The sequence below is a fragment of the Chrysemys picta genome, chromosome 10 (assembly GCF_011386835.1).
Source record: "Chrysemys picta bellii isolate R12L10 chromosome 10, ASM1138683v2, whole genome shotgun sequence".
NCBI classification, from domain to species: Eukaryota; Metazoa; Chordata; order Testudines; family Emydidae; genus Chrysemys; species Chrysemys picta.
Window position 1 is genome coordinate 86,924,585 of NC_088800.1, and position 11,466 is coordinate 86,936,050.

At 46.3% G+C, this 11,466-nt stretch overlaps 1 protein-coding gene across 3 annotated transcripts in view; it reads left to right on the forward strand.

Moving 5' to 3' along the window:
- USP31 (ubiquitin specific peptidase 31) overlaps positions 1 to 8,971 on the forward strand; it is a 60,630-nt gene extending 51,659 nt beyond the window's left edge. For all 3 annotated transcript variants that reach the window (XM_065560364.1, XM_065560365.1, XM_065560366.1), the window contains one exon: positions 706 to 8,971. In XM_065560364.1, coding sequence (XP_065416436.1) covers positions 706 to 2,243 — 1,538 coding nt within the window. In that variant the 3' untranslated portion in view covers positions 2,244 to 8,971. The remainder of the gene's footprint in view (positions 1 to 705) is intronic.
- The last annotated feature ends 2,495 nt before the right edge of the window (positions 8,972 to 11,466 follow it).

Here is an 11,466-nt window from a genome sequence, read left to right on the forward strand (position 1 = left end):
CAACAGACAGCAATCAAGGAGTGCCAGGAGACTGAGTGGCACTGATGGGGCTGCCCTTTTTGGGAGGGGGGGAATCAGCATAGAGGGCCTTGGAGAGGAAGAAAATGTAAGGTGGAAACCGCAGCATCTGCCCAGCCCCTCTAGAAAACAGTTTTGTTTACTTTTTTGAGAATTAAGTTCTTTCTTGTTTGCAGGGAGCAATATCAGGCTGACACTCCACGTTCGTTTAGTGTAGAGCAGCGGTTCTCAAACTTCATGGCACCGCAGCCCCCTTCTGACAACAAAAATTACTGCACGGCCCCAGGAGGGGTGCTGAAGGTTGAGCCCACTCGAGCTTTGCTGTCCTGGTGGTGCCAAAGCCGAAGACCAAGGGCTTCGGCCCCAGGCAGGGGGCCTGTACCCTGAGCCCCACCGCCCAGGGGAAAGCCTTTGGCCCTGGGCCCCAGCAAATCTAAGCCAGCCCTGGCAACCCCATTAAAATGGGGTAGTGACGCACAGTTTGAGAACCGCTGGTGTAGTGTTGCCATGCTCAAAGCACGCATGAGGCCCGATCTTCTCATTTCCACAGCAAAGAGAACACTAGCACAAATAACCCAATAGCTGCTGGCTGCACTCCGCTTCTCCAGGCTTTCTCCATCTGCTGTTGGCTTAGCTTTCTGAGTTAAAAAACAAAACAAAACTAAGTGTTGCTCTCTTCCCCTGCAGGGGGATTCTCGACTCGACCCTTTGTAAGAAGCGTCCAGCGTCAGAGTTTGTCTTCTAGATCCTCTGTCACCAGCCCTCTGGCAGTAAATGAAAATGGCGTTCGGCCATCCTGGTCGCTGTCTGCGAAGCTGCAGATGCGCTCCAACTCTCCTTCACGCTTCTCTGGAGACTCCCCTGTGCGCACTTCTGCCTCGACACTGGAGAAGATCGGGGAGGCTGCTGCTGATAAAGTGTCCACCTCCTGCTTTGGCAGCTTAAGGAATCTCTCCAGTAGTTACCCGGAACCAAGTGACAGCAGCAGCAGGCGAGAACATAGGACTGTGGGCAGAGCCCCTCTGGCTGTCATGGAAGGGGTGTTCAGAGAGGAATCTGCTGCAAGGAAATCAAATTCTGCTTTCATGGACCCATATGGGAAAAGCTTGGTGCAAGCAGACAGGAGCCATCTGGCTCTGGACCCTTTTGATAACAACAATCAAATTGCTTTTGTGGATCAGAGTGACTCTGTAGAGAGTTCTCCAGTCAAAGAGGTGAAAGCCCCCAGTGGGACAGGGCTGCTCTCCGAGAAGGCAGATGGCACTCCCAAGAAGGCTCCCAGCTCCAAAGGCATTTCTGAGCCAGATAAAACTTTGAGGAAAGGAAGGACAGTCTTGTCTAGCCAAGAATCCCCAATTTCTCACCCCTCTCCTGCCTCTGCCCCTCCTTTAAAGACCTCTCAGAAGGTTTCCCGTTCCAGAAGCAAGACAGATTCTTCCAGGGCCAGTGGGCGACATGCATCTCCTGCTTCTGGCCAGACTAGAAAGGAATCTGGCGCCAAACTCCAGGAAAGCCGGGCTTTGTCATCGACTCAACAGAAACACAAGTCAGTTTCTTCCCCATCCTCCACAGCTGCCAAGAAAACCACTTCGGGGTCAGTGACACGGGGGCCCTCTGCTGGGAAGAGCCTCAGCAGGGAGGGCTCCAAGGTAAGCCTTGGCTCGGATAAGACCAGTGTCACTTCCAGCTCAAGAACCAGCTCTCCTCGGATAAGCCAGCCTAGAAGCGAGAGCAGAGCAATGGACAGCAAGCATGTGCGGAGCAACTCTATGGCCAGCCTGAGGTCCCCAAGCATCAGCATGCGTTCCGGTTTAAAGAGGGACAGCAAGTCGGAAGATAAAGGGCTGTCTTTCTTCAAATCAGCCCTGAGGCAGAAGGAGACCCGACGGTCGGCTGATCTGGGAAAGACTACAATGCTTTCAAAAAAGACTGCAGGTGGCTCCTCCAAGCCAGGCAGTAAAAATGTGGCCGAAGACAAGTCAGAGAAGAGCAGCCTCCCACCATCCTCTCATGCAAACCCCAACATTGCTGCGAAAGAGAAGCTTGCCCTCAAAGATGCCATGCCCAGCAAACATTCTCTGCTGTCCAGCCGCAAATCCAAGTCTTCCCAGATAGACCCCGGAGTGCAGTCTCCTTCCAGTGACAAACAGTCTGCTGACAAGTCATTGAAAAAGTTACCTTCCAGCATGCACATGTCTGCACGGCCTTCTCCGAAACCTCAGTGAGATGCTGCAATCCAGGTGTTTTTTTCTTCTGCTGAGAGCTAATTTATTCTGAGTTCTTGTTGTTGTTTTTTTTGTTCATGTGCCTAATGTGTGTTTGAGGAGAACTTAACTGCAAATTGGTAAAGCGCCTTTTGATTCTGCCATCAAACCAAATAGCCACAGCTGGCCAGCACTGATTCCAAGTGAAGTCCAGCTGGAGTCATAGAACATGAACGCAGCTGTCCCATAGCACTTGTACAGAAGTCTCTTTATAGAAAAATGCAACAACTTTCTTCAGACAGCAGGTTTGAAACCTGTGACCCAGTTATACTGTAATTAGCGTGCTTTATAGAACTGTGAACTAATATTCCATTGGTTTTAGTCTAAGCAGGCTCCATCTGTGGTGATGGGTGACCTGGTTCTTGGCTGCAGAAGATGCTAAGGGACCTGTGAAAAAGAGAGACTGCCGCTTCTTTGCGCTCTCCCCAATCCCCCATTTTTCAAGCTTTTTAAAGGGCAATATCTCAACACTAATGTTGTTTCTCAGGTATATACTCAGCCAGTATAGGAGGGTTAGCATTAGTGACTGGACAGATCCAAAAGGTACTCCCATGTATGTGTGTGCAGAACAGTTTTCATATTTTCATTCCAACAAGCTTAATTTTTTTTATAAAATATAACTTGCATTTTGTTGTTGCCATATCTGGAGACTCCACTGTCTGCTCCAACTTCCTTCTTCCTTTGAAGAGTTACACTACGCAACAGAGAAAATGACTAGTCGGTTGCCAGCCACTAGCAGTGAAATGTCCAAGGTGAAAGATTATTACAATGCCTAGAAAGACAGCTGGAATTCTTAGTCTTGAATAATAGTGAAGCTGGTAGGACCCTTATCATTAAACTCCTGAGATCGTTAAACCCCTGAGAAGAATTTTCTAACACACATGCTCAGATGCTTAATTGGCATCTCTATCTGCAGGAGAAGTGAATAGATGTGCCACATGTTCTCTGCTCCCTTTTTGCGTTTTCCGAGTGTGTTTCAACGCACCTCTGTATGGCCAGGCCAAAATGCTGTGGGGTTGTATTTTGACCAATAGTGTAGTCCCACATTCTTCTCTTCATTCTACATTTCTAATGCTTGCTGACGGGTCCAGCTGCAACAATGTCTTACAAGACAGGTCTGGTTTCTGATCAGATGAGGAATTCTGTCAGGGTTAAAACACTACATTGGTAACATCTTTGCACACACTGTCTCTCTGAAAGGTGGCTTCTCTTCCCTCAAGTCCTTTGATACACACGTGGCATTGTCTGTTTTTTTATTTCATAAGCTGATGAATTGCATTCTCATTTTAAGAAAACAACAAACTGTGTCCTTCATGTATGGAATCGTGTTTTGTGGTAAATGGTGTATGATAGCTCAGTTGTACTGTGTGCACAAATCATCTCCAGTTTACATTATTATGTACATTCATTCTTTGTCTGTCACATGAACACTTCTGGCTCTGTGAGCTTAGTGTGTGGACAGACCTATTTATTAACCTTTCCTGCTCAGTATTACAGTAACAAATGACCCTGGAACAAATAGTTATTATTAAATATCCGGTTCAATCTCCTCTCTTGAACCTGTTGGGAAAGTTGCTCACAGGTCACTGATTGTGGCTGCTCCTTGATCACTTACACTTAGCTCATCTGCAACAAGGTGTTGAGAGATTTACTTTCAGGGTAGCTTTATCTTGGTGATACACAAGACTTGCATATACAGCCTCATACGTGATTGTGCATACCACAAAGCTCTGTGTAACCTGCGAATATGAACCCATGTGCAGCGTAACCCACACCATTCAGTCCAGACCATATCCTCTGCAGGACAAGCATTCTTGATCCCCAGAAGCAGTGCTAATAACCTGTAATGCTTCTCTATACTCTGCCTGACTTTCCATGTCGTGGATTATGTTTTAAAACCCAAACATGGCCATTTTCTCCATTCATTCCTGTTCCTATATCACACTTAATGGAGCAAAAAGGGGGCAAGAAGCATAGAAAATTGATCTTAATTTTGTGAAGCTGGATTGTTTTGTTTCTTGTACTCTGTTTCCTGAACAGGCAGGAGTTACTGGGCATATTCCTCTAGTCGTAAATTTCTACCTAAAACTTCTGATATTGAAGCATTAGTTTAAGGCTTTGTCGCCTTGAGAGTGCAAACCATGGTATCTCCTTAGTTGCAACAGCTCTTCTAGCAGGAACACCGTTCCAATAGCCAGTGCTAACATGGTTGGACCTCTCACTATAGACTGGGCCTAGTTTGCCACCTCATTAGAAAGTGTATCATTGTGCAAAGTGACCTTATGGAATAGCTTCCCCCTCTTGTGCACTCATTCATTGAGCAATTCTTGTATTACATACAGCTGAAAGTTGGTTTAGGGTTTCCAAGTGGTAGCTTTACTTCTTGTGTTCACTGCCTTATTGAAGCAGATTTGCAGCAATGACTGAAATTGTGTTGTAGACCAATGCTAATCAGTGTGCTGGTGCCGTGTGGTGAGTTTGCTATATAGACATAGGCTGCAGCACCAAAGTGGGAGCAAGAAGTTTGTTGCCAAATATTCTAACAGTTAAGATCAAAAACAGCCAAATTGCCCATTCTGGTAGGTAACGCCAATCTTTCTCTGGGGTCTGCTGATAATCCCTCCTTGGGAATTCCCACTAGCTCCAAAATCCTCTCTCTCCTTCCGCAAACTGTCCAATGAGAGTTGGTACCTGCGCCTTTGAAAGCAGGATACACAGGACCCTGGCATCTGGTCAATCCCGCCCATCTGAAGTTTTTAGAACATCCCCCTCTTCCCATTAATTTTCCTCTCGGGGGAAGAGTGTAAGAACGAAATCTCTCCTTCAAGTGAGTGACATGCTGTTCTCCTGTGGCAGACTGCCTGCACTTCTGCGTAGGCTGAGCCATACAACAAATCACTTCAGTTTATATAGGGCAGTGGATTTCTGTTGGTGGTCTCATAAAGGGCACAACAAAGTGAATAAAATACGATGGCTGTGACTCTTAACAGTAACTAGAACTGGAGCTGTGTCTTTATGGGCAGATGAAACACGAACACAAAACTATCTGGAAAGTGTCGCGGTCGTTCACTGCTTTCCTCTGCATCCTCTGCCCTTGGGTTCTATTCATATCAATAGAATGTGAAATTCTGGGGATATGTGATGCTTGACCTGGTGGTGGCTCCAGAAAAGAACCACCCTGAATATGAATCTAAGCCAAGCATCTGTCCTGTTAGCCCTGACTGAACCAGTTATGGGGAGTAGATTTTTCTAGGGCCATCTGCATGATTTTGGAGGCTTCTCCGTGAGATGATTTGGGGAGGAGGGACATCATCTCAATCTCTTTCCCTCACTTCCCCATCAATCCGTTTTCTCTCCTGTCTACAAGATGAGAGGAAGGGAAAGCAGTTGGTGTGTGCTGTTGTCCAACACAACAGTTCGACCCCAAATTAGGGGTATCCCCAGTATGGGGTCCCTTTGGCTGTGAGTTTTGCAAGTCCTAAAAGCCAGGTCTGGCAGGGATTTATGTCTTAGTCCTTAAAGGTCTTGGACTGCCCTGAAGCAGTGACCTATACCTGGTTTACAGTAACTTAATTTAGCTTTGGCTCCCAGAGCAGCTCATATCTGATGTAGAAGAGATGCAACCTGGGGGGATGGCAGGACCCAGGATGCCATTCTGATCTCATGGGTTTGTATGCTGGGTCCCGTAGTCCTCATGCCAGCAGCTCTGAATTAAAGACAAGTGGCTGTAACCCTGCTCCATTTTATTAGTCAAGGGAGCCTTTGGGCTTCTGTTGAATTGCCAGTGTAGCCTTTAGTGGGGCCGAGTCTGGTCTCCAGCTTGTTTAGCTCACAGGTGAGATCCTGCAAGACCAGAGACTGATGAACTGGAAGAGAAAGTTACAGTACTAGATGTGAGAGTCCTTTTGAGTAGGGAATTCCAGTGCTAGCCCTGTCTTTGAAGTTCCAGCAGAGCCACACAATCCTCGGAGGAGAAGGGAGAGAGTTAGTCATCTGAAGAGCTTAATAGATGGTTATAGCCATCTGTGGGTGGGCCTGGTGTGAATTAATTCATTTCTTAAACTGTGGAGATTAAAATGTCTCTAGTTACTCGCTTCTAATCCTGATGTCTTGCCCTCTGATTGCAGAAGAGCTGAGCTTTCATTCCATAGTTAAACTCTTGCTAGAGCCATTTGAAGAAATGATTTTCACCCTTCTGGGCGAGGTTTTTGGGAAGTATTTAGTAGTATGTGAACTAGAAGTACATTTTCAATGAAATGTATTTATAGAGGCACCTTGTACTTTGGATTACTTGCATTTGATAGACAAACTGGTGCCTCCAATTCTTAAGGGTGAGAGGTGTCTCACTTTGGATGGATGTACAAACTTTTAACCCTTTCAAACTTAGGCGATCTGTATGGCTAAGTCAAAAACCACATGCTTTAGGTAGAAAACTAACCGCTTAATTACAGTACATTTAGCCCATTACAAGTTCTCTGGTCTCTACACGCAGAGCTGTCTCCTTGTCGCAACAGAAATTGAAGCATGACCAGCCATTTTTTCTAAGAAACGAAGACCGTTTTTGCATGGCAATTCTTGCTGTATCCTGACTGCATGCACTTATTAACTATGCAAGCATTAATATGAACTATAGATTGCACTGTCAGTATCACAAGCTACTAGGTAGACTCTGGAGCTCTGTTTTTGAATCTGTAGTTTTATTTCCCAATGCGGCTGCAAGTCAGCACAGAAAGTATCAAGCACCAGAGAAGAGCATGTATCTGATTTCTTGCTTTATTTGCACATCTTTGATTCTCTTTCCTTTGCAGAATTTTGGATTACTGACAAGACTGCAGTGTAGAGTAAAGTCAGAAAAGAATTTGAAGTGTTGAAATGAGAACAAACTGGTTTTCTATATATTTTTTTTAAACTGGAATAGCCTGACTCTGTTATGTTCTGTATGTAGCCTGCCATGTTCTATATGGTTTTAATGACACGTTCTGTACGTCATGTTGTGAGACAAGGAGGTTGCCTGTAGCAGTGTTGACAGTCTAAAAGAGCTTTGTAGAATTTCAGTGCTGTCTAAGGGAATGGTTACCAGCCATTGGCACATTGCCTACATTGGCACAGCAGGCTTTGGTGACTGGGACCGTAGGTTCCTCCTGAATGATGCGCTTTTGTCCTAGGCCCTGCTGTTCACTGGCTGTCTACACTCCGCTGTGTACCTCATGCTATGACCACCACGGAGCTTTGCTTTCTCCAAGCCTCAGTCTTGTGCGAGTGCAGGCTCCATGATGGGTAGAGCGTGCACAGCCTAATGGGAGCATCATGGGGTTGGCTGAGGTCTTAGCTTGGTACAGTTGCCTGAGGAGATTGAGAACAGCTGGTCTAAGGGACACTGCCCTCTTAATTCAAAGATGGGTTTCAAGACTTCTTGAGGGATCAGGCCTTTTATTAAGAAAAATTAAAGAGCCACAATGAAACGTGTTTATAATTTTTCTGGAAAACGGAATGTGACCCCGATAGGAGATATTCCCTCTTATACAAACATCTTTCCCATCGCCAATAATCCAGTCAGTCACTGGTCACATGTAGGACATACTTATCACCCCCACTTCTTTGTGGCATCTGTTCCAGGACCCTTTTTTCTCAGTTGGACAGCACTTATAAAGAACGTTTGTTTTGAAATGACATTCCAAATCATTTTACAGTAATCCTCTTTATCTTTGCTGTCATTTGCCTACTAATCCGAAATAATTTGGCAGTATCTCATGTTATCTGTGGAGGCAACTGAAATTTAGTTTTAATCTGTGGTGAGATGAAAGTGCTACATGATTTTCTTAATAAAAGCACCACAAAGCATTTGTTACCATTGGGAGCTTTATTTTGCAGAATAAAGGTAAAATGAAGATTCCTACAGTATCTTTCAGGTTTTTGAAAGCTTAGTGGCTTTTTAAAAAACCCCGCTAACACCCAGTATATCTGCAAATAGTGTTTAAATGGCACAGATTAAAACTAGGTGCAAACATACATTCTGTTCCACTCTTAAGGCCCTGCAGCACAAACACTTTTCAAGAAAGCTTGTGTTAGGATGCAGCATTTGTGCAATGCAATATGGGAATGTTTCTAGGTGCTATACAGCCTTGGGTAGTATTAAACACCAGGAGATATAGGCTACACATGGCTAGAACACTTTCTTGTGGCCTTCCGAGTATACAGGTTTGCTCACCAACTGTGCCTCACCATTGGTTAAAATTGAATTTTAAGTCCCGTTACAAATGCAGTTTCTCTTCTGGTCACCAAATTTCAGATTTTAACTGGAATATCTACAGTTCTAAAAGCTGCATGTCATATCACTGTACACGGATACTGGGCAGTGGGGATCACCCCACCTTTGATACTCTTCTGTATTTTAATGTTTTTGAACTGTACAGTAATCTGGAAAGCAGGCTGTCTTTACTTGGGGTTGAACATTGTACCATAAAAACTTTTAAATTATTTGAGGACAAGTGCATGAGACTGTGATGCCTTTTATTATTTATTTGTATGTTTTATTATTCGAGGTGTATGCACTTTTAATATGCAGAATTTATATTTTTATGTTAAAAGATCATTTTCTTTCAGAAAGAAGAGCTTTGAATACAAGGAATTGGAATTAAGTGGAAAAAGTGGGAAAATGTAATAAAATACAATAAATTTATTACCATGCATCTTGGCTGCATGAGCTTTCTTCAGGGGTGAGGGGTTGGTGCCTGCTACCCAGGGCACGTGGTTCGGATTCACCCCATAAACCTGCCCCTTCTTCATCTCGGCACCACTCCCTGTTTTTCCCTTTCTCCACTTCGCTCCACCTTCGCTGCCACAGACTAGCTTCTCCCTTTGGGGTGTCTCTGCCATTTCTGGATTGGCCTCCCTTCACGCACCCCCATGCTCAAACCCTTTCCTGAACCTGGTCTGACACCATGTCTCTCCTTCAGGCCAGGCCCAGGGACGCACCTAAAGATGGCATTGTCATGCTGTGGCCACTCCCCTCCAATCAGCCCCCTGGCTTCACTGGGCATTCCCTCTCCCTCCTCTGTTCTCATGCTGCTGCCTGGACTTGTGAGCTCTTTCTGGAAGGCCTCTAGAGTAGGACGACGACACGGCATAGAGTGCCGTGAGTCTAGCGTACAGGTGGCGTACAAAGCCTTCACACCTGACCTCTCCGTTTAGTGACTGCGGGGGTTTGTCTCATGTCCCTGTGAGCAAATGACAAGAGATGAGCCGGATCCAAAGGTACTTCTTACAGTTAGATGAGATCTTACAACGTTCAAATTGCATGTTTCCTGTCTTGCTGGTGGGTAGTGTAGAATCTCCTTTGTGGCCACTAGATGGCACAACCATCCTGTGTTATCCCTGATGGGGAGGCAAGTTTCAGAAACTCATCTGGAGGCTCCTCAGGCCTGCAGACTCATCCAGAAGTGAAATGTTTGGATGCCTTGGGCTCGGTGGGTTTATATACCACTGAGGTGGATTTTCATGGAATTGGTTCTCCAAGGTGCAGCGCAGACCTAACGGGAGCGAATGTCTGTGATTCCAGTGTTTTCTCAGAGCCCCTTGTTGGATGCACGACAAATCCTACCTCACTCCAGGGCCTCCTGCCCACGGCCCCTCTCCTCAGGGTCCCTTCCTACTCCGCTTTGAAAAGTGTCAGCAACTAAACCAGGGCTTCAACCAGTCCCTCCCAGAAATCCACCCTAGTCCAGCTCAGCTCTGCTCTGCTTGGGCCTGGGGTAGCACAGTAGGTTGGTAAGACGGTGCTGAGAACTGCAGGCAACCCAGTCCGCTCCCCGGCCCTGAATCGCTTTGCCACGTGCCCTTCAGCAAAGAGATCCAGTGCGTCGTCTTCAATGTCCGTTGACCCTTGCAGGGCAGGGGAGACAACCTGGGAAAACAAATGGTTCCATTGCTGCAGAGGACAATAGTGATCTAGAACATTCTGTACACCTATTTAATTCCATCTCCTGACAGACAATGGGGCAGAGAGCGCTCTTAGTAAAAGACACAACACTCGCATCTCTTCCTCAAAGGACTGGAAAGTCTTCCACTTCAGTTCTCTAGTCCACCGAGGAGTCCTCCAGCAGAAGCAGAGAAGACCAGACATGGTTCCTGTACGCTAAGGTTAAGGAGAAGCAGACCCCCTGCTCCATCCCACTGTTTTTTCAGGCCTCCTCTCAGACACTCGGCATGTCGGATGTTCTGGTTCTTGTGCTGCAGATGGCTGCTGCTGTGTTGGACTGGAATCCCCTCATGATGCCCGGGGAGGGGAGACCCCAAACAGGCGGGAGCCCCATTTACCTTGGTGAGTGGTGGTCTGGGGGGGAGGAGGTTGGCAGTCTGAATCGCTCTCAGATTCCTGTGTTTGGCTCCCTCGGGAGGGTTCCTCCAGCCCTTCACGTGTCTGCTATCCCCCCAGGCTGGCGTCTGGGGGCGATCCCCTTGTGCAGAGTGCAGGCGCGCCTCAAGCAGCCTCACTGTCAAGCTCCCTCGTGCAATGGGAAGGCTTGGGCCTCTGCTTAGACAAGGCAGCTAGTTCAATTCTGCAGCCATTTGCTTCTGCCTCTCCAGGAGGAACTGCGGAGTCCTACAGCAGCTGCTGCTCCCATCTCCTCTGTGATTTTCACTGGAGGGAGCTGGGAGGCTTTAGGGTGACCAGATGTCCCGATTTTGTAGAGACAGTCCTGATATTTGGGGCTTTTTCTTATATAGGCTCCTATTACCCCCCACCCCCTGTCCTGATTTTTCACACTTGCTGTCTGGTCACCCTAGGCTTCCCATTCAGGTCTTGTCTGACTCCTGCCTTTCGTTTTCATGCGGGTTTCTGCAGAACTCTCCCCAGATCTCCTGTGCTGGAGCAATTATTGAAATGCAACCTGTAACTTCCCTATGTACAATTCAATATTCTATTAGCCTTTTTTAATGGCCCCTTATTGAACTGAGGCTTAAACTGTGTAAGACTGATAGTAATAGAACATTTAATTGTGTGCTTGTCGAGCTCTGTCCTAATTAAATATTGTTTTTCATTTGGTAGGTTATGCAGTGATGGTTTTCCCCCTGTCAGTGACGAGAACATGCGAGCTCTCCTGGAATGTAGATGAGTTGCTGATTTATTCTGTGCTGTCAGAACAGGGATGTACAGTAGTTCTCCAGCTCCATTGCTTCGCTT